At 39.0% G+C, this 23,914-nt stretch overlaps 1 protein-coding gene across 1 annotated transcript in view; it reads left to right on the forward strand.

The window, feature by feature from the left end:
• LOC147230276 (lamin-A-like) overlaps window positions 1-23,914 on the forward strand; it is a 36,838-nt gene that overhangs the window by 8,261 nt on the left and 4,663 nt on the right. Inside the window, 5 exon segments of the mRNA XM_086153573.1 lie at window positions 18,606-18,762; window positions 20,411-20,536; window positions 22,021-22,191; window positions 22,864-22,989; window positions 23,206-23,426. Of these exon segments, the coding sequence (XP_086009699.1) occupies window positions 18,606-18,762; window positions 20,411-20,536; window positions 22,021-22,191; window positions 22,864-22,989; window positions 23,206-23,426 (801 nt within the window).

The raw sequence follows: 23,914 nt of genomic DNA on the forward strand, positions 1-23,914 counted from the left end.
GACTTGAAATTTTGTGTTAATAAGAAAAAAGCAACTTATGAATTGTCCAGAAGATTAAAACACCGTAAACAAAATATGCTGCATCTTAAAATGACAGTTTAATCCGAAATAGGAAAACCCCTTTTCTCACTGACAATTGCTCAAAGCCCCAAAATGATCCAAAATTTTCCCAACACACAAGGCCACACATTGTTGTCAAGAAATTATAACCCAGTTTCTCAAAATGACAAGGAAACTCCAATCATAAATGTCCAAATGCTTCCCTGCTGAATGTTGCTTATGTTGAACTACCTTGTATCATTACAAGAAATATTTCTTTTGAAATATGGTTTGATTTGGAGCAGATATTAGACTTTCAAAAATCGTATACTATTGACGTTTACATAAATGGTCAGTGTTTAGTCATAATAGCAGTGACAGTAGCAGACAATGCAGTGATACTCACTCTAAGACGGGTGGAAAATCGCCCTAAATAGTTCCTGTGATGATGAGTCGCTCAAATGCAAGACACTAAGATTGGTAGTAACACCCTTGCTACGACAAATGGGAGGGAAAAGAATAATATTTTCCTGCAAAGTCTGCAGCAGCAGGTGTAAATACAGAGGAATGTAACTTATGTGGTCTGTAACAATGAGTCGAAATCTATGATAGCATTGGTTTTGAAGTTCATCAATTCATGAAATCAAAGTAGACTTGGTTTCATAGATAGGTGAAGCTTTTACATTATTTTAGAATTTACTGAAAATTTGTTTTGAGAGCCCCTGAAATTGAGTTAAAATTACCTGGAAAATATACACAACTGCACAAATCTTATCAATAATGTTAATGTTTGTTTAGAATAGAATGTGCCTTTATTTGCACCACAGTGGGAATGAATATGTATATAATTTTGAAAGGATTTAAGATTATTGGAAAATTCATTAAGAGTCTGCAATAAAGGGGAATATTAATGCATGCATATTAATTAGTTTTCATATAGTCATGGTACAATGTATTATGGTCCCTTAGTCCAGTGGTCCCCAACCTTTTTATCACCACGGACCGCTCAACGCTTGCTAATTTTAACGCGGACCGAGGGGATGGGGTGACGACACTTAGATTGTTTATACAGCGACTATAATAATAAACATGAATCCACTGTGTGGCGTGTTGATCCACCTTTTCCCCTTCGAAAAGAAACTTATCGCCAACGTCCGGTTTTTACTCATTTTGCTGACTTGTGGGTTACATTTTTGGTGCTCAAGTGACCGAGATGTAATCGAGAAATTCCGGTCATTTTTTCAAAATAAAAGATTTTTCAAAATAAAAGATTGTTCAGATTCGAAAAATAAATCCAACGGAAAGAATTGATTATTTCTTGTGCGGCCCGCTACCAATTGATCCACGGACCGGTACCGGCCCGCGGCCCGGGGGTTTGGGACCACTGCCATAATCATTTATTAAAGTCTAATGCTTTGAGGAGCTGCAAGTATTAATTTTTCTCAGTCTAATTTTGAGCTACATCGACTGTATCAGTGACAGACCTTCCATCCAACACCCCATGGTGCTTCTCTGCATTTTTTTAACTCGTTCCCCAAATTCTATGTGCAAAGCCTAGTGTGTTCCAGTGCCAGTCTCTTGGGGAAACCCTCGATTCCCTTCTGATGATCTCAGCTTGAGTTATGTGACAGCAGGCAATTGTCTGTCACATCAAGTTGTCATGGCAGAATAGAGCTCAGCCCTGATTTTGGGTGTCATCCAGCAGTGATTCATCAAAGATCTCGAGCTTTGTTGCAACACCAAAGCCTATCTCAGGAGTGGAATAACTTGTGAAATTGTACATTTTTTACACACACAAGTGTGTGCGCGCGTGTGTTTGTGTGCGTACATATATATATATCTCCAGAAGCCATTTTGATAGCTCTATATGATGATACAAGAATTTTTTTGTAGATTTTTATTCATTTATTTTATATTTTGCCGTCTTTCTTCACCTCTTGCTCCTTTACTGTATGAAGTACTTTTGTTGTTAATTTAGGATAGCTTGTTTGTAATATTTTCTCCTTGAGTCATTTTGGCACCTTTCTTTTTCCACTACTTGGGTAGCTTTCATCATTTAATTCATTTAATGATGTTTTTTTTATCTTTCCTGATCATGAAGCCAGTTAATTTTCAACTATTTGCCATTAGTTTTAATTAACAATTACTTAACATGACTTTAATGCTTTTAAATACTGTCTGGAAGTAAGGATCAATTGCTTTTGTCATTTACCATGCCTGGGAAAATAATCCTCTAATACATGATTTTGCATGTTTTCATGTTGGGACCCGGACAATATTTCCTCAGCTATGGGAAATCATGTTATTCTTGTTAATGCTGAAAAATGTGTTATATTCACTCAACTCTTTTATGGTTCAAGTTATTGCTATAAAGAAAGTTGGACTTAATTCTAACCTAACAAAAATCCATGTTGCAAATACGAATTTAATATTTGGCGCATACTGGTGTATTTTTCCAAACCTATCTGACTTTAATAGTAGATATATCAACAATTATTTGGAGAGTTTCTTTCAATCACAGACATTTTCTTAAAACTATCTTATTACAAGAGAGGACTGCAAATATACCCCTGATACTATTGAAGTCAAAACTTATTCCATGAAAGCAATTATGGCAAAGAGGTTTCTCTTTGAGCACAAAATCAAAAAATAGATTCACTTTTATCTTGATACTCTGAAAAAATGCTCAGTGTATTTTCCCAGCACCTGAGATTCTGTCTTGAACTGAATCTGAAGAGATATGCTGAAAATCCTCATGGTATTAAGCAGGCGAGGAAAAATTCCTCAGTTGCTGATTTTTATTTTTTTATTTTTTCAATGGATTGTGATTAATTTTATAATATATTTTCCTGCATGGAACTGTAATCTTACCGATCTTATTTTGAATTTTCCTCCATGCTTCCAACCTCAAATGATTAACCTTTTCAAGGGAAATGTTGTCACAGGGAAAATTTTTGTTGATCCATATGTAAATGAATCAGTTATGGTAATCTCACTTTTTTAACAAATAGTCACCAATATGATGCTTTGAATAAGTAAATTCAGTGACTCGTGTTTTTTAATTTTTTTGAATTAATTAATTGTCCTGATAATTTGTATCTTTATTTGATTTATTTATTTATTTTTTAATTCTTTTTTTAGGAAATACGCTGCTGTCTTGGGTAACTTTATGTAGCAATTAATTCAACTATAAATAGCTGTGAATCTTCACTGGTTAACATGAGCATGTACAATATAGGACACATATTAGAAAAATATCAGAAGAATTTTAAATTTTCCTCAACTCTTTTGTTTTTTTCTTTTTGATATGGGAGCATAGAACATTTTTTGCTTAAATCTGCTTGAATTGTGTTCACTGGCTTCACCCTCACCATTTATACAACACATATCCCAATGTGCTGCGGACAGCAAAGTAGGAATTTCACTGTGCAGGGAAACCTGTTTCTGCTCTGTACATGTAACAATAAATGCTTTGAGTCTTGAATTTGCATGTCCTTCCCATTTTAAACATAACACAGGACGCTGATGAGGGAGGGCAGAGAAATGAGGCCCAGTATTTGACTATCCATTTGTCTCTCCTGATGTGCTGCATATGTCATTGAGACGTGGTCAATAGGCGGCACAAGACCTAGTTAGACTTTGGGCAGATTCTCGTGGCACCATACAATGTGAAACAGATGTGAGTTGTAAAACTGTTGCACGACTCTGCTGCACGGAGCTTACCTCTTCATAGTGAAAGAATTGGTTTTGGACTTCAGTGGAGCAGAACTTGGTACTGAGTGAAGTGTGTGCATGTGTGTGTTTCTGTGTGTGTGTTTGTGAGAGAGTGAGAGAAACACACAATGTGTGCAAGACAGTTTCCATATACGCTTCAGCCAAGCCCTCGATGAGTCACTCGCACATGGCCAGGGTAAATCACTCTAAGATGGTGGGCCTCCACTGAGACTCTGCATTTCTCTCACAGCTCATCAACCTTCCCACTGGAAAGCGGCTTGAGTGGCTGCACTACAACCTCCATTTTCATTCCCTTTGGTTTGTTATGTAACCATTGCTCCGCTGCCAGATCTGGCTTTCAATTTAGCCGTTAAAAGCAGTTGCGAAAGACCCTTTTTCTGAGTTTGACTGATTTTTTTTATGGGGGGGGGGGGGGGGTTGTTATTTGTTTTTCTGCATTTAAAGAAAAAAATAAAAAAATTCAGGTGACTGAGGGTGTAAAACTATCTTAAAGCCTAAGTGACTGAGATGACTTATTTTTCTAAATAAAGAGACATAGCTACCATAATTATCCTGTTTTGATATTGGGGAAGGTAGAAAAATATATATATTTGTGTAATATTATTGTACCAAAGCAGTATCAGACATTTCAATGTCTGTGGTTTCACTCGACAACAGAAAAAAAGGCTGAAGCTAAAATATTTAAGGATGCATAATCAGGATAATAGAATTGGTCTGCGGTTGTGAACTTGGGCATATTTTGGTAGCTAAAACACTATAGTTGTTATAAAGGCTGAAAAAATAATGGTAACGTTATATCTAGAAATGAAGCAATAATTGAAGCTTTATTCTTACCTTTGTTTGATACCACATGTTGGATAAATTCAGATACTATCAGTTACCCAGGTGGTATCTAACATTCAGACACTAATCATATTTGCGATCCGATTTTTTTTTTTTTTATTTAATGATAGCTTTGCCTTCAAGAAGTGAAAGTGAAAAAAAAAACATGCTGTTACTGTTATTTCAGAAACCTGTTTTGTGACTCTTATGGGTTGTGTGTGTAATTTGAATTTTTGAAGACATTCTAGAGGGGCAAATATTGAAGTGAAGGATACATTGCCCCAATAATTTTTCACCTACATTTAATCAGACCTAATCAGATTGCATTTGTTTGAATCTGAGATGAAATAATCACTTTATCTCCTACAGTACACTCTCTGTATTCCTGGTATTGTGGAAAGTATTCATGTTTTGTTTGACTTTACTTGTTGCCAGACAGTGTTTTGCCTTTGACAGTGGAGTGTCATGCTCACACAATGGCAGGAAAGTTGAAAAAAAGTATTGCTGCGCCACATTAGGCGTTTTATGATTCTTCTGACACTACTTTACTGCTCTTTGCCCAGGAAATGCGAGGTTGGAACAATTTTATTTTTACCAAATTGATCAGCGGTGAGTCGTTCTGTCCGTTCTGCTCTATTCAATGGTGGTACACTAAGGCTGCAGGCTCCTTCCGCAGTAACTGATTGTTTGGATTCTTTCCTCCCCACACGTAAACAAATCCTGATTGAGATGTAGATCATTGCATATTTACATCAATAAACATTGCAGCTAAAAAAAAGTAGAGAAGCTGCTAAAGCTGGATTCAATCTGTTTAAAGGCTGGAGGCGAAGCCTTTATGGTCACATTGGGACTGTGTCAGATTAATGTTCGTTTCCAATTTGACTGTCAGGGCACTTTCTTCTTTGCACTAAAGTTCAGATTGTGTTTTTTTGTTGCTAATTTTATGTTTCTATCCTTCTAACTCATAATGCTGCTAAAGGGCGCTGCCATACCGTGTCAAATTCTTGTGTACATTATAAATTTGGCGATTTAAAGAGATTCTTATTCTGATCTAATCGTCTCTGAAAGCTATTGACTCAAAAATAGAAAGAGGCATCCCACCCTCAAACTGCAGCTATCTGCTGCAAAACAAGGGGGTGATGGGTTATGATAAAAATGAATGAGGTCCAGGAGAAAAGAGCAGTTAAATGTTTGTGTAAGGATGCAGTTTCAGAAATGTTTCCCTCCATGCATATTGATTTTTATCAAGTTTAGTTGAGTCTTGAGCTCAGTTGAAATGTGTTCTAGATTATGCTCATTCTAGAGGAACAAAGTGAGTGAGGTAAGGTAAGATAAATGCGACTGGCTGCGTCTAATTTTTGTTAACCTCATGGCTCATCGCCCAGCTAGCTTTGTGAAAAACAGTAGGACAGATTGCTTACAGACGCCGCTCTGCAACACTCGGCTTACCAAAAAAAAGTTTCAATTCTCTTGGTAACCAGTTTTTGGCTCGTCAATGAACAGGTTAGGCCAGTGAGAACAGCGAGCCAAGAAGAACCACTTGGATTTCAAAAGTGGTCCCTTGTTGGGAAATATGGAATCTGCCGCCTGAAATTGTCCTTTTGTAGTTTTCACATCTAAACGTTTTCATTTTCAAATTGTAAGACTGATAAATGAATGCGCAGCTAATTGCATCTCAGTCATTGTTTTCTAGTTTTTCCAGGTCAAATAATGCAAAGTGAAAATCAAACTGATCACATGGGTGACTCTTTCAACTTGCTCAAGATATTTTACCAGCAATTTTCTTTCTAATTTGACTGAAACAGAACAGCCATGTCAAAGCAAAGTTAAATATATTGATTTATAATAAATGTATGGATAACACTGGTGTTTTTCAATTATTTAAAGGAGTTTCCAGTAAAGTTTGAAGCTCGCGTCTAAATGACATTTTTCTGAGCATAATTAGTCTTAGTCTAGACTCACTCTTTGTAAGTACATCGTTTTGACATGGTAAAAATGCAAAATGAAAGGCGTAAAAAAATCCTTTTACAGCCAATCCGATTCCTAAGCGATCAAACCGCAGAAGAAGCAGTCGCCGCCCCTCACACACTCTTGGATGACTCATCATACAACCATGCTGGGAAGAACAAGCGCTGTTTGATATCTGTAAACACTCCTAACCAGAGGCGTTGTCAGCAGGCTGGGCCCCCCCCCCCCCCCCCCCCTAATAATTTTTAACTGACAGCACGTGTCAGGAACTGTAATAAAAAATGCAAATGTAGCGTTATAAAAGTGACTGTGTGTTTTGTTTAGTTTGTGATGTTTGTCCTGGTGACAGTCTGAACAAAACGGCGAGTTTGACAAAGGGGACACCGGCCCGGTCTTATCACACATCACTTCCATTAAACGTGTCTGTCACAGCATAAATGGCTGCAAACACTTGGAACTCTGTTTCCCAGCCGCCACATGTGAGCCAGTGTGGGTGGCCCCCCTGGCAAACCCTGTCGATTTTCAGTTTCTGGTGATTTATGATAGGATATACACAATCCTGGTCATTGTGCTCCTTGTGTCAGTACTGACACTGGAAATGGTCATGTGCCAGCTGCTTTGCTGAATGTTTTTTGGGGGGTAAATTTGCTAAAAACACCAGCTGAAGGGTAACTAGCTTTTCCTCCAGTCTTAACATGTAAATTTTCAATCCTTATCCCGTCATTAAAGCGCTCGTGGTCCAATCTTGTCAGTGCTTTTTGCCCTCAATCATGGATCTTCTGTTCGTCCAGGGTAAAACAGATGCATGTTCCATTCAATATTTATATTAGACATCGAATTTAATAATGATGGATGATTGAAAACATCTAATGCAACATCTGTACAGAGAAAGTGACACAATTGTAAACGCTTGAGATTTAAATTCTTTATTTAAGTTGCTTGCTATCCATAACTATCATTGGTTTTGTTCAACAATGACATTTTGTTGTTGTAGCTCTTGTGACATTGAATTCCTGAATCATTAGAAAGCTTTTCCACAAGCGTAAATCCAAGCTTTTATGAAACAGTCATTCACTTCTCATGAATATTCAATCACACATTTCTATGCCTACTCCCCTTGCTTCAAAAATGTATAATTGCATGGGTTACAAATGATATTGTCCTTTTAACGTCACATTATGTGTTTCATTGTAGTCTCCTATCATATCCATCATAGATAGATGTGGGGAAATATGGAAAGCGTATGGTTTGGAAAGTGACTCATCAGGAAACCCCACCCTCACGTGTCTACATGATCACCAGAGTGTGTGTGTGCGCATGTTTGCAAGTGTGTGTGTGTGTTACAAGCATTTGGATCAAAGATCCTCATTAGTGTAAGTCAGTAGAACTCTCTGATGCAAGTCATCAATGGGTTTTAACTGTTGTGTCCAGGTCACTCATTTTTAGACATGCTGGTGGGTAAAACATTGAAAGGGCAACTGAAAGGACGCCCCTCGATTCATCATAGCCTCAGCAGATGTGCACCTGCGGAAAGCACAGAGCCCCCTACAGCTTCTGGGGAACTAAAGAAAAAAAGAAGACAAAATAACCCTGCCTCTGCATGAGGCAACTGCCAGGTGTCAGTGTGTGTGCATTGGTGTTTTTACCTCCCTTGCAGTAGATTCAAGCAATAAATTGAAGTGTATATGTAAACACATCTTGTGAGGTGACAAAGAGCTCGATAATTGCTAGCAAATTAAAAGTAGTTTACTTCTGGTTGAGACTGACTGTTCAGACTTTTTTTTTGTTCATCTTTTTTATATATTCAGTGCATAGCAGTAAATAATGGCTGCAAATTATCCTGACTGACGCAGTTTATAAATGGAACTTAGATTTTTGTATTCCAATCACAAATTAAACTATATTTATCTTTTGTCTGTTACCAAATAATTAAACGTTTTAACATTGTCAATGTTTTAACATTAAGGGAGGGCATGTCTGTTGACCCCCCCAGGGATTGGTTTGCTGAGACGCCAATACAGTTGTAGTGGAATTTAATATTGGTATTATCTGTGACTGTTGAAACATTTTTGATTGAATATAAAAATTTGTAATTTTAAAACCATATTATGAACAAACTGGCAAAGAGACATCTTTTATAATGATCAATATATCTGAAAATGATCATGACATTCATAATTATGATAATGAACAGAAACCTGACAGAATTTGTAAGACTTCAAGAAAAAACAAACAAACAAAAATGATTAAAGAACACTGACAGTCACTCATTTTGGAGGGATAATAAAATAGCCATTAGATATATTTTGGTGGAACACCAGAAATGGAGCTTCTGCATTGACATATAATCACTCTTCGTTAAAAACATGAGATCGGTCAGTGTCTCACATTGAGGTTTATTGAAATTACAAGGCAACAAGGTAAAATATGGCATATATTCTGCCATATTTTATAGAAATTGTATATTAGGAATATATTTTAATAGGGTATAAATAGCCAACTCTCTCTTCCTTGAGATTTTCTGAGAACAGCAGAGAATTGTTTCAGGTTTTTCTTTTTTTTTTTCTTTTTTTTATTCAACTGCGTCCACAACGTTTTTGCAAATGACATACTAGCAGTAGCAGGCCTGACGACAAAGCCTCAGTTACCCTGGCAACGGCATAGCAAAACAAGGGGGCCGAGTGGGCTTTTTTTTCTCTTTCACTCGCCGAGGCGGGGTTCGTTTCTTGTTACTGGGGTGGACAAAGATAGCTGTGAGTCATCCTCGAGGCTGGGAGCCGAGCCAACACATTCCTCCTCCTTGTATTTCTTCTTATTCTTTCCCTTCTTTCTCTTCTAATGTTTCCATTTCACACCCACCCCACTTCCCTCTCCACCTTCCCCATCTCACACCATCTCTGTCCAACAGCTCCCATTTTGTCTATGTGATTCCATGTAATTTACATATTTCATATGTAGCAAAAATGATTTTAAACTATTTCACATTGTGGCTGAAAATGCCAGTCTGTATTTGTGTTGAAGCAGCGGAGAAACTGTTTTCGTGCTTGTCAAAAAAGGCAGTTGGAATACAGAATATAGCTAGTCTGTTTCTAATTTCCTCCGTACCACATAATAGAAAACACCACACCGGTGCCACAAAGACGAAACTAACTTACCTCCTTGATTTACTTTGCTGTAGAATCCACTTGTCCTCCTGATTCTGGCTGCATTTTATTTATGTAATTCTCTGAATGTAATCTGGATTTGCTCATCTGTTTGCTCACTGTCAAGTCAGTTTTATATAGTGCCAAATCACATGACATGTTACATGGAGAGTGTGTCCTGATCAGACTCTTTGAAATAATTTAAGAAACCTAACATTCCCCTGTGAACAAGCACTTGGTGACAGCGGCAAGGAAACACTGCAAGGTTCAGATAGAAACCTTTGCTATATCCCAACCTTCCCATTCGTTAGTCTCATAATGTGCATTGCAAATATTAATAGCATGATTCTGTAAAATCAACAGAGTGGCAGTTGTGAGATCAATGGAAAGACTTTGGAGCTTTTAATGGACCAGAATGTGAAAGCCCTAGAAATTCTTGCAGAGGGTCTGTAATTTCACAATACTGATGGGGTTATATAACCTGTATTTCAAGGCAAAGAATTCACTCAGATCCTGTGCTGGATTATGTAAGTAGTTCGTGACTATTCAGATTAGAAGAACCCCCATCCAATATAACTAAACAACATTATTATGATGGTAAAAAAAACTTTCGACAATGTAAAACCTAGTCATGTTAATCATGGCATTGTAAAGTGCTCTTGAAGTAATGAGTTGGTAGCGAACACGAATAAGTAGACACTAACTGCAAAATGTGTACCCAGACAGCTGTCCTACATTAAGGTCAGGTAGAGCTGTGTGTGATTTCCTAAGTCCCTACCGGATCTTTAATCTGCTGCTTTACATAAAGGTCGTTATTTTATATTTTTTTTTTATGCTTTCCTTACTTCATTCTTGTCCGTTCTAGAGGTGCTGGAGTAAAATCCCATTACGACTGAATGAATTACACTGACATTCACAGCTTGAAGAGGATGAGTGGCCTAACCTTAATTACTCCTCTGACAATGGCCACTTTATAGATGTTACACCAACTATCAGGTATCAGGAATGAGCCCTTCAAGATGGCAAATTTTCAGTATAGCATATCTTTGGTCCTTAATAGTGTCATCAAGAGAAGTCCGCTATAGAGAACCGAATTACTCTACATATTTCCAGGTCAAAATTTATGTGCAAGTCTTCTGGAGAGTAATAGTTCCCACAGGAACACCTTTATCCTGTATCTGCTTTTAAATTTGGTATTTTAACACAGGGATTTTCCGCTTCAGACTAAGACCCAAATGGTTCCACAAGGACCTGCATATTTTTCTGTGTTGGTATCATACTTTTGGAATCTGCCTATCTAAGGGTTGCCACTTTCTCGCATGAAAACAAGTAACGATAATTGACTTAATTTTTATGCTCAACACTTCAAAATCCAATTTGATTTGTTGAATACCTTGTTTTAAAGCAAGTTTTTGTAACCACATTTGGTCCAATTAGAAGTCTTCATCAATTTCCATCTTTCATGGAAGCTGTAATTGCCTTAAGGCTCATTAATGCTCTACATATGCATGTAATCACTGTAAGTTTTGAAAGTATTGAAAGTACTGTCCCATTTCTGAAACAGGTCCTTGTTCCTGTCTCTGTGATGTAAAATAAATGTGCTGATTATTTCACACAAACTTTCTCTCAGAGGTCCTTTATTTTTCAAACTTTTCCAGTTTTGAGAATCAGGGGGCAGATTCAACACTACCTTCTTGACTTGCAGTGGTCTTGCTGTTTGTCCATACCTGTTTAGAGTCCAGAGGACAGACCAAAATAAGAACAAAATAAATGTGTGTCATGCATGACTGGCTCCATCTGTATGTGCATCCTGTGTAGAGCATAAATGACCCCACTTGCTCACTATTTGAGTTCAAGCTCCAATCCCGATATTCGAACTGAAGGCGGCCTCCTACGTACCCTCCTAACTGTTCTTCTGCCGTATTCCAGAATGCTAAAGTGTTTACGAGATAAAATTAACTGCTAGACAAAGAGCCGAACGCTTGCGATCACAATTTGAGTGGCAATAATACAAGGGGTTTGTACAGCTACTGAAAACATTTTGTGTCTCATTGTTTTGGAGTCATTATCCAAGAATGTGTTTTAGCAACATTCCACAATAGTAATAGTAACCTTGAAAGTACAGACACTTTAGGTGCTTCCAAGAGAATTAGGAGGGAACTTGGCCTAACCAGAGGTGGTAAAACAATGATCTTGTTTTAGGCATGAAACAGTTTTATAGCAGCAACCAAGTCAGCTGCAGCAAGGGGACCATCTGGCTGTCTTGCAGGCATCTTGACACTGATTGATGGATGGCATGTTTAGTTGGGGCACACATGCCTTTGTATGTTCAAGAATCCTGGGAATTTTTGCAAATGTTGAAAAATACTGTGCTCTTGACATGGTTGTTTGGATGTTTATCATTGCTGGTTTAGAACTATAATATCTGGCTTGTAAGGGGTCACATTTTCTTCCTCCTCTATGAGTTTCAGGATCTGAACTAAACAGTTAAAAAAAAAGTCTTGTCTTTCAAGCATGCTACCTACTGAGCTCTACAGTTAATGATATGCTGTCCTTCAGTAAGACTTTTGCTATCTAGCTGAGAAATAGCAGAGCACTGGGTTACTAGTGTGCTTCATAAATATGAATTGCTGCATAGGAGCTGCAGAACATCTGGTCCAACAGAAGCTCAGGAGGAGTAGTAATGTTAGGTTGGGAAACCCATAATACTGACTGACACTTTGGAGTGACAAAGACCATGTACATGTATGGTGATTCATTTGATTTTTTTTAAATATATATTTTTAAATTATTATTATTATTATTGTTATTATTATTATTATTATTATTATTATTAAATTTGCAGCACTCAACTGCATAAAATTTTCCACAGATTTTTGGGAGGACTTTTTTGTTTGCGGATATGCAAGCAAAAATGAAATACCAATCGGACTTTTCCTCTGCATAAAGGTCACATTCAACATGACTGGAGGACAAAACTACACAAACTAAGCCTCTTCAACAGATATCCAACCTCGGTAGCCAGTCGGGCTGCACTTGTATAAGTGTAATACCAAGATATACAACCTTTCTGAAAATAGATAATTTCCTTGACAGGTTACTGAAGAATCAGTATTTATGATGTATTATTTAAGGTTGAGGGTCCTGTTTGCATATTCTCCAGTGTCTTCTGAGGGTTATGAACACTGATACAAATTTTTTTTATGTTGACACCCCCAAACTTTTAAACAAAGTTATTAGACAACTCTTTTGACAAGATATAAAGAGAATCATAGAATTTCATACCTATAGGTAAATAAAGGAGACAATTACATTACAATTATAGAAGCATCAGTTGGAGAAGTGTGATTAAGGTGCGTGATGATCTAAATATCAGGTGACCAGTGTAGCACCCGAGGATTTTAGACATTTTGGATATGTCAAAGCTCAAAAGTGTTTTTTTTTTTTTTTTTTTTTTTTTTTTTTCTGTCAGTGAAGCAGCCCTATTATAATGCTCTTTGCCCTCCTCTCACAGCCTGGAGTGGTGGCGGCTCACTGCTGTCACCATCCTGGACTCCTGGTGTTGTTGTCCTTTGACATTAGCTTCTGTCTCTCTGTTAGAGCTTTTGCATTTCGATACAAAAATCAACACATTCCCGAACAATCTTTTAAAGAAACAACAGATACGTAGATTAGTATAATGTTTACGATGAGTCATTAAGATCCCGACCATTACAGTAGGCAAGCTTTTTTATTTATTCGGTCTTGTGATTGAGACACACAGTTAAACAGCCTTTAAAATGGACTTCATTCATCTATGAAATGATTTTCAGTGTAATAATTAGGACAAAATTGATGTTGGCCTGATGGTCATGCATGTATAAAAGAGCTTGCAGGATTTTACAGCGTGTGGTTGTTAATTTTTATATTCTGTTATGATTCTGTAGGCTGATAAAAATTATTTGTATGCTTCCTCTAATCCTCAGTGGCATTTTGTAAGTAATAGTATGATGAATGTACATTCAAGCATATTAAGTGAAATGTTTCATTAACGTTCACCGCCTACTGCTTATCACGAGGCCAAAAAAACGAGAACCAAACTGCAGACGTGTTATTTATTATATTTTATATTATATTTGTAATGACCTGTTTCCACACCAGCATTGAATGGAGAAGTTTTTTTAACAATTGAATTAGATACTTATTTAGGCATATAGCTGCATTATCAATTTACATTTTTCGACAATGCTGAGGAATACAAAGATTTTAAATCGTTCCCAAGTTCTGCCTTTTTTTTCTTTTTGTTTCTTTTTTCTTCCTCCCTCCCAGAGTCTCCCTTGAAAATGGAAGCAGGATGCTTCTTTAATATGGACCCTCAAACAATGGGCTGTCCCTCTTTTGAGTTTAAATAGTGAGCAATCTGGCAGGCATTTATATAATTTTCTTCTCCAAGCATAATTGTACATCTGTAATGCATCAGGGGTACATTTTTTTCTTTTTTCTTTTTCCCCCTGAACATAAAAGCTCTATTCATTTCTTTTCTTGTACCCCCATCCCCAAATAATCCTTTACATGTGAATTGAGTGTACTTCTTCTGTTGCCTGAGTTAGGTTTATGTATTTAGGGCTATTGTTGAGAGGCAGAATTACACTTAAATCCCAAGGTTACTTGAAGTCAAAGTAAATATATTCCATTGTGAATTATCCTGTTTGTCCCTCCCCTGGCTGCCCTTCAACCTGCTGGCGGTGATGGACAGACCTATGAGCTCTGTAAGAGGCCTGGAAGTCATCTCCTGCAGCAGATGGCCATTATTAGTGACAATGAAGACTCGCTCACAGGACCAAATTCAATAACGGGGAGCTTATTTCCTCCTTGGCTTTGAACAGAACACCATAACACCTGCACAGCTGACATTCTCCCACTCCCCGCTCTCTCTCACAATCTCCATCTTCTGGACAGATTTTTTTCTGTTTGAATATCAAGGTGTCCCACTCCCCCCCCCCTCAGCGGTTTGGGTAGATTTTATAGGAGAGACATTCAACACAAGCACATGTGAAGCATGGATTCCAACAAGATGTTATGTTGGCACTTACTCTGTTCTCAATGGACGGCTAATTGCAGAAAGCCAACTTCCCTCAGCATCATCTGGCAGTGTGTTGTGGATAGTGTCTGTCACAGAAGTAATTCATCCACCGTCTAAGTAGGGTAACAGGAACAAGCGTCAAACACTGTCCGGTATGATATGACACATTTACAGGGACATGAATGTAAACTGCGACCAGAGAAAAAACTCCGCGATTGGTCATTTCAGTTGGGTACAGTTTGTATAAATTCAGTGGAACTTGATATAATTTGAATAAGGTGTGGGGAAAAAAAAAAAGAAAAAATAATTGACACTCCTTAGAAATGATGGCAACGTTTCAAAAGTTAGACAGTTGAGTAAATAAACCTTTACATAACACATTTTAAAGTCATGTCTGACAAGTACAACATGAAATTTAACTGCATGTTTGCCATAGAAAATGTTTTATTTCCCTGGGGTTTTTGAAGTCTTTTCCTAAAAGCTCAAACTGTTCTTTAAGACAGTTGTGCACTTTGTTATATTTATTATATTTTATCTTCTTCTCCTTTTGGCTTTTCACTCCAGGGGTCGCCACAGCAAATCAACCTTCCCCATCTAACCCTATTCTCTGTATCCTCCTCTCTCACACCAACTACCTTCACATCCTCTCTCACTACGTCCATAAATCTCCTCCTTCGTCTTCCTTGACACCTCCTGTCTGGCAGCTCCAATTCCGGCATTCGTCTACCAATATATTCACAACCTGTACATGACTGGGCTATCTCAGTCTGGCTTCTCTCCAAAACATCTAACATGTGCTGTTCCTCTGATAGACTCATTCCTGATCCTATCCATCCTTGTCACGCCCAGAGCCTTAGCATCATCATTTCTGTGACCTCTAGCTCAGCCTCCTGTCTTTTCACCATTGTAACTGTAACCATTGTACACATTGCCTTTCATTCTGGCTGATAGTCTTCTATCACATAGTACACCTGACACTTTTCTCCACCCATTCCAACCTGCTTGAACCTGTCTCTTCTCCTCTTTTCCGCACTCTCCGCTGCTCTGGACTGTTGACCCCAAGTACCTGAAATCCTCCAGTTTCTTGATCTCCACTCCCTGGAGTCTCACCGTTCCACCCGGGTTCCTCTTATTCACACACATATACTCTGTCTTGCTGCGACTAACCTTCATTCCACTCCTTTCCAGATCATACCTCCACCTCTCTACATTTTCCTCAACCTGTTCCCTGCTCTCACCACAGATCACAATGTCATCTGCAAACATCATCCATGGCGATTCCTGTCTAACTTCATCTCTCAGCCTGTCCATCACCACTGCAAACAAGAAGGGAATCAGAGCTGATCCCTGATGGAGTCCCACCTCCACATTGAACTTCTCTGTTACCCTTACAGCACACTGCACCACTGTCTCACAGCTAGCATATGCCCTGCACCAGTCTAACATACTTCTCTGCCACTCCAGATTTCCTCATACAATACCAGAGTTCCTCTCTTTGCACCCTGTCATATGCTTATTCTAGGTCCACAAAAGCTCAATGCAGCTCCCTCTGACCTTCTCTGTACTTCTCTTATCATTCTCAAAGCAAATACTGCATCTGTAGTACTCTTTCTAGGCATGAAGCCACACTGCTGTTCACAAATGCTGACTTCTGCTCTCAGTCTAGTTTCCACTACTGTTTCCCATAACTTCATTGTATGGCTCATCAACTTTATCCCTCCATAGTTGCCACAATTCTGCACATCCCCCTTAAACTTAAAAATGGGCACCATCACACTTTGTTTCCATTCTTCAGGCATCTTCTTACTCTCTGAGATCCTGTTGAATAATCTAGTCAGGAACTACTGCTGCCTCTCCTAGACATTTCCACACCTGCACAGGTATGTCATCAGGACAATCTGCCTTTCCACTCTTCTTCCTCTTCAATGCCTCCCTCACCTCACTTTTACTAGTCTCTGCTACTTTGTGGTCTACAGTAGTCACCTCTTCTACCCTTGCCTCTCTTTCATTGTCCACATTCATCGGCTCTTCAATATACTCTTTCCATCTTCCCATCACCCTTCTAGCTGTCAATACATTTCCCTCTCTATCCTTATGTATAGATCATTCTCTCCCTCCTTACTGTCCAACGGAGTTTACAAGTCATTTTATGCCCTTTGTTTAGCCTTTGCCACCTCTATCTTTACTGCATCTGTAAAGATAGAGGAGATTCGCTGTATCTCCCTGTACTCCTGTCTGTTCTCCTCAGTACCCACAACCACTTCTTCTTTGCTAACTGCTTTCTCTGTATATACTCCAGCACTTTCTCATTCCACTATCAAGTCTCCTTATCTACTTTCCTTCCAGATGATACCCCAAGTACTCTCCCTATCTGTCTCCCTGATAACATTAGCTGTAGTTGTCAAGTCATCTGGAAGCTCTCCCTGACCACCCAGAGCCTTTCTCAACTCCTCCCTGAAAACCATACAACACTCTTCCTTTTTCAGCTTCCACCACTTTGTCCTCTGCTCTGCTTTTGTCCTTCTTGACCTTCCTTGTCACCAGAGTCATCCTTCAAACCAACCTCCAATGCTGTCTGGCTACACTCTCATCAACAACTACTTTGCAGTCACTGATCTCTTTCAGGTTACCTTGTCTATACAAGATGTAGTCTACCTGCGTGCTCCTACCTACTCTCTTATAAGTTACCCTATGTTCCTGTCTTTTCTGGAAAAATATGTTCACTACAGCCATTTCCATAGCCACTTACAACATTTAGCATCACACCTTCAATTTCCAGTTTCAGACTCATAAGTCTATCTGACAGCCTTTTCACCAGAACATCCCCAACAAACTCCTCTTTCAAGATAGCTCCTACTCCATTTCTCTTCCTGTCAGTACCACAATGGTACAACTTAAAGCCTGCTCCTAAGCTTGTAGCTTTACTACCTTTCAACCTGGTCTCCTGGACACACAGTATATCCACCTTCCTTCTCTGCATCATGTTGACCAACTCTGTACCTTTTTCTGTCATCGGTCCGATATGTCCCTACTCTCAGTCCCAGACTTTTGCCTTTTCTCTTCTCTCTTTGCTTCCAAGCACACCTTCCTCCTCTCCTTCTTTGACCTACAGTAGCCCAGTTTCCATTGGTACCCTGTCGGTCATCGGGACCTAGAGTGCGCGGATCTCGACTGATCCAATATGATCTGATTATTAGATTTGATTCGCATGTTTCGGCAACAGTTTTACGCCGGATGCCCCTCCTGACACAACCTTCTGTATTTATCCGGGCTTGTGACCGGCTCAGGGAGACACAGGCACGCGACCCCCGGAGGATGGATCAGGGAGATGGATCATTATATTTATCAAAATTTAATAGTTTATCCAAATTGTGCATTTATTTATCAGTTCGGTTAAATTACTATTGATTTACATGTTTAAGGTCAATTGTTAGTTTTTCTAGAACTACTCATTGGAATAGACAAAATAATCAAACCGATTTGTATCTAATTGATTTTTAGCAATTATCAACGATAATTCAGACAAAATACTTGATGTGAAGATGTAATGAATTGATATATTTGGGTTTGGAACTGTTGCTGACACAAAATGGGACTTCCTGTGGAAAAAGTCACTCCTATTATTCTGGAGAATAATCGTCTAATCTGTAATGGGAATAATAAATTGCAGCCTTTGTCAAATTTGGATGATATGATATGAAAAAAAGTTGTCATTACTTAGAGTCAGCTCACACACTGGGGTGTCAAAGAGACACTTGAAGTGTCCTCACTCCCAGTAATTTGATTGACATCAGTTAGTCAGTTAGTGTAATTGCAATGTTGTTGCTTCCTCACAGGAACGGTAAGAAGGAGGCTGACCTAGACGCAGCGCTGGCCAGGCTGCGGGACCTGGAGGCCCTGCTAAACTCCAAAGATGCTGCGCTCACCACTGCCGTGGGGGAAAAGCGGGCCCTGGAGGTAGAGGTCAAGGACCTCAAGGCTCAGCTGGCAAAGGTAAGGAAATCTTCCCTCAAAGTTACAGTTGTGTGTAGATGTGATCACCTGTGATGGCTCATAGCCCATTGTAACAAAAATATATACCTGTCTACACCCTACAATGAATTGTGAAGGCAGATTAAGTACCTTACCTAGGCATTTGATGAGTGCAGTTATAATAGATTTCCTAGAGTTTCCTGGAGTCAGGAATTTATTCAAACCCGCTCTCTAATTTGAATTAGGACTTCATTTTAAACAATGGCACTAACCGGTCTTAAGTTGTCCCGTAGGGAGTTGCATGTTGTTTTATAGGACAATAGAGACAAAACCTTAAATGAGAAGGTTTTGTATTCATAATATGTTTTCAGGGCAATTTGACACATGGAAAGAGAAAGAGCTTGCCAAGCATTTGGAGTTTAAGGCAAGCCCAAACATAGTTTTAGAGAAGTCAGAAACTCAAGTTCTTAAAAGACCATAGAGTTGGAGGACCATGACAAGATCATCTACCGCCCCTGTGATCCCATCACAGATCAGGTAGTGGGGGCAGCCAGGGGTGTCCTCTCAGTTGGACATGCTCAGAACATATCGACCAGGAACGCATCCATGTGCCTCATGGATGGGTTCCTGGTCGATATGACCGGATGAGCCTGAGCCACCTCATCTGGCTTCTCTAACTTGGAGGACCAGAGACTCTACTCTGAGCCTCTCCGGGACAGCCAAATTCCTCACCCTATCTCTAAGGGAGAGTCCAAACACCCTGTGGCGAAAATTCATTTTGACAGCTTGGATCTGCCACCTTGTTCTTCCGCAATGACCCACAGCTTGTAACCATAGTTCCATTTACCTTCTGACCATTTATCACCTGCCTAAAATGAAGAATTTGGTTAAATAAGAGATAACATTATTTCATTCACGGGGGTTTAAAAAACATTCATCTAACTTCTCCATGACTCACGATATATTTGTGACATCGCTATTTAGAGATCATATAACAGGAAGTCATGTGAAGAGTGTAATTGTGGAAAGTTCTAGGAGTTTGTATGAATGGGCTTGGAGAGACTGTCTTAATTGCATGTCCATCCATCCAAATATAACTTAGTTCCCGTGAAAACTACATACTGTTTGTTTCTTTAAAGCGTGAATTTGAAAGAAATTTTAAGCTCTGCATGCTTGCAATTTGGATGGAGTAAACAATCAAAGGTGTTTCCAGCTCATCCGCCGAAGCTCATATCAGTTCATGACGCATGTTGTGTCCAATTATAAATTAAGACAAGGGTTGTATATTCCTCTCCCCTTAGAGCAGCTGACCTTTTTACAGATTTATATTGATTGCAAAAAGTATAAAATTTTGAGTTTCTGGCTGATGGGGGAAAAAAAGCATGTGGTTCGAGAACTGCTTGTTGCTGACATTTGAATTGACTGTCTTATTGAAATACCTGAATGGAAAGAGTAATTCTGTAAACGCTGCAGGCAGTTGATTATGAATGAGGACAAGGTGGTGAGGCGGACAGACTGCACTCTGTTTTATCAATGAATTTCACTGCATGATTCTTGTGGGCTTACTCCACCCAATGGCAAACTGTTGAAACTGAATGCACCAAAAAAAAAAAAAAAATCCTCTGATTTATGCACTCTCCATATTCTCTCCCTGCCTCCTCCCTACCAGTTGGATGGCAACTTGGCCGACGCTAAGAGGCAGCTTCAGGACGAGATGCTGAGACGAGTGGACGCGGAGAACCGCCTGCAGACCCTGAAAGAGGAGCTGGAGTTCCAGAAGAACCTTCATAACGAGGTCCAGCATTTGACCTCAGCTTTTGCTATTTTTGTTAAGCTGCCAAGTCATCTGTCCTACTTTTCTTTCTTTCCACAGTATATTGATCCCCTTCCAAGCACCTACTTGTATGATTTTCACTCGCTTCAGAGACATGTTTCTGCAGTTTTTCACATAAATATAAAAATACCACTCAACATAAACCTCTAAATGCCTGGATTTCAGTCTGCTTGATTAAAAAGTGTGCTGCACAAAACTTTTTTTCAAAGGTGAATAGTGGCTAGTATTTAGTTAAGGGTTCCCGGAGAGGTAAAATTCCCTCCTCCTCACTTGTTATTTACTCCTCAGCAACTGATGAATCAATGCAGACATAGTTATGCAAAGCCGTCCCACTGGGTATAGTGGTCAAAGCTTGGGGTGACATAAATTTTTCCATTTGTCTAAATTACAGAAACAGTTCATTGACAATTTCATAGAATGGAGTTAGTAATTTACTGATGTGAGATTTTAGAGTGGTGGTTGCAGTGGTTGCAATGCTTGCAATAGCTGTTAGAAAGCATGATTATTGTTCAGTGGTCTCACAAGAAGGGGCCCCTTTTTCCTGGGTTTAATCCAATCAAAACACTTGAAATTCACAATATAAACTGAAGTAGCTTTCCTGTCAATATGTAGGATTTTTTAGGACACACACATTCTAAAATTATGAGAAAAATCATTACATTTGGTTGAATGTGAGCTTCTACCATACATTTTCCTGGAATTTTCAGACTGCTCAGCTGTATGAACAATGAAACCAAACCGAAAGCAAACTGTGCTTCCTGTGGTGGCCGAATATTGATATAATATGAATCGTCTGAGTCAAGAGTTCTGAATTGTAACAATGGAGCAATATTGTCTCCTGAGCAAATCAAAGCCACCTCTTGGTCAGCATAGTTACCAGTCACACTTGTGTCAAATGACCAGAAATTGTTATATAATATATAACAGTTATGTGCAGTCAGGGGAGACAGAAGAGGCCATACCTCACTTGCCAATCTTGGAAGGAAAAATGTAAAATGAAGAAAAATTAAATGGATCAGTTATTTGCACTATAAAGGTGTTTGCCATTTAAACTCACTAGTTTTAGGTTGTTCTTCATTCAAAATCGCTGGATTTACAGTTCCAATGCTGAGAACATAGATTGACTGCTGGCAAGCTCTGCCCTAAGACCGTATTGCTGTCACTCTGTACGTCGCTATTAAATGTTTAAACACTTTTACTATGTGAGCTAAATTTCCAATGTACAGTGTTTTTTGTCAACAACTGTATGCGTGTTGCTAGTTTCTTGTGCTGAGCGATAATAAAACAGCTGCAAAGAGCAAATGAGTGAGGCACACAGTTCTTGTGCCTCACCAGCCATGACCCTCGCTGCACATCATACATATATATATATACATATATACTCCAATTGAAAGTGTTAAGACTGGCTGTGCTATTTCAGCATCTCCTCCTCTCTGTCTGTGCAGGAGCTGCGTGAATCTAAGCGGCGTCATGAGTCTCGCATGGTGGAGATCGACAGCGGACGACAACTTGAGTTTGAGAGCAAGCTGGCCGAGGCGTTGGCAGAGCTGAGAGCACAGCATGAAGAGCAGGTCAACCTCTACAAGATGGAGCTGGAGAAGACCTACAACTCCAAGGTACAGCTTGCAGCTCCAGCAGATTTTTTTGTCACCACCTAGCGGTGGAGGTGTGATATCTACTTTTTAAAGGGCATGAAACCAATGTTTTCCATGAGAAGAAACCCAGCTTTAGTCTATTAAGTTTACAAGATTGCTGAACAGTTAATCAAAATATAGACGAGGGAATAAAAGAACAGAACTTCTATTACAATTAGTCTCTTCAAAATTGTATAGTTTTTCATCTAAAATATTCTTTATTATTTTCCTGAAGGTAAAAATTATTTTATTATATATTTTTTTTCTTATCTTTAGTCAAGTCACTGCTTTTTTGAACATGTTTTGTAGGAATCCAATGGGGGAATGAAGACAGTGAACAACACTTTTTTTTGCCTTCTCTATTGTAATGGGGGGGGAGTAAATAAATGAATAACTAATTGAAGTAAACATTTTTTCTGTTTTACCCTTGAGGAAAACCCATGTTGGAGTTGTGTACTTAAACCATTTAAGGAAGCCTTAACAGACTGTAGAGGCCTTAAAATGCCCATTTTTTTTTTCTTGGGGGGAAGACTTAAACATGTCCTCCCTCATTTCTGACTGAAGCCTTGAATTATTAACAAACCAGTTCAGTGTGAGATTGTGGATGTTTTCAGCATCTTACTGTAAAACCACTTCTACATCTTTGTCTTTCAGCTGGAAAACGCTCGTCAGTCGGCCGACAGGAATAGCCACTTGGTTGGAGCTGCCCATGAGGAGCTGCAGCAGACCCGTATCCGACTGGAGGGGATGTCAGGCCAGATTAGCCAGCTCCAGAAACAGGTACACACACACACACACACACACACACACACACACACACACACACACACACACACACTAACAGTTGTCGGTCAGTTTATGTTGTTTTCTCCCTGCACTGCAGAGAGATGTTACTGGCACAAGGTTCTCTTTGTATCTGAGCAGCGTTGATTGATTATTCTACTTAAATAAGAGTCTTAATTGACAAAACTGTGTGTGTGTGTGTGTTTGTGTTAGTTATCTATGAGCGAGGCCAAGGTAAGAGAGCTGGAGGAGGCGCTGTCAAGGGATCGGGACCTGATGCGGCGTCGGCTGGAGGATAAGGAGCGGGAAATGGCTGAGATGCGTGCTCGGATGCAGCAGCAGCTGGATGAGTACCAGGAGTTGCTAGACATTAAACTGGCCTTGGACATGGAGATTAATGCCTACAGGAAGCTGCTGGAGGGCGAGGAGGAGAGGTAACACCTTGATGTTGATGTGGAGCCTTTTTGAATCATTTTCAAAGTTTTTAGATGTGCTTTCCTTGTGATCGTGAGTACAAAGCACAGTTGGCAAGAGGGTACAGAATCCCTGTTCTGCTACTTCAATACGAGCCTATCATTCATGGTTACTTGATCCTCAAAGCATTTATTTTATTTAAATAAAAAAAAACCTTTATATGTAAAGTCCTCTATTGATCTTTTAAAAGTCTTCTGCTATATATAGACTGCGCTGATTAAAATATAAATAACATTAAGCTTTCATAATAAGGAAGACATTTAGGACCTGAATTGTGCTCAAGATGTTGGAAACCCAATTTTAACCCTGGCACTGTTGTAAATATCTACAATGAAACAAAATGTTGTAAAAAAGATTAAACATAGTAATATAGTTAAAATTCAACCATGGAGAAACTTAGCACTGAATGTCGTTCAAGAAAGATGTGAAATTGTCACAACTAAAAATC

The sequence above is a fragment of the Fistularia commersonii genome, chromosome 10 (genome assembly GCF_037954325.1).
Source record: "Fistularia commersonii isolate RoL2024-O1a breed Wild chromosome 10, RoL_Fcom_v1.0, whole genome shotgun sequence".
In the NCBI taxonomy this organism is placed as follows: Eukaryota; Metazoa; Chordata; class Actinopteri; order Syngnathiformes; family Fistulariidae; genus Fistularia; species Fistularia commersonii.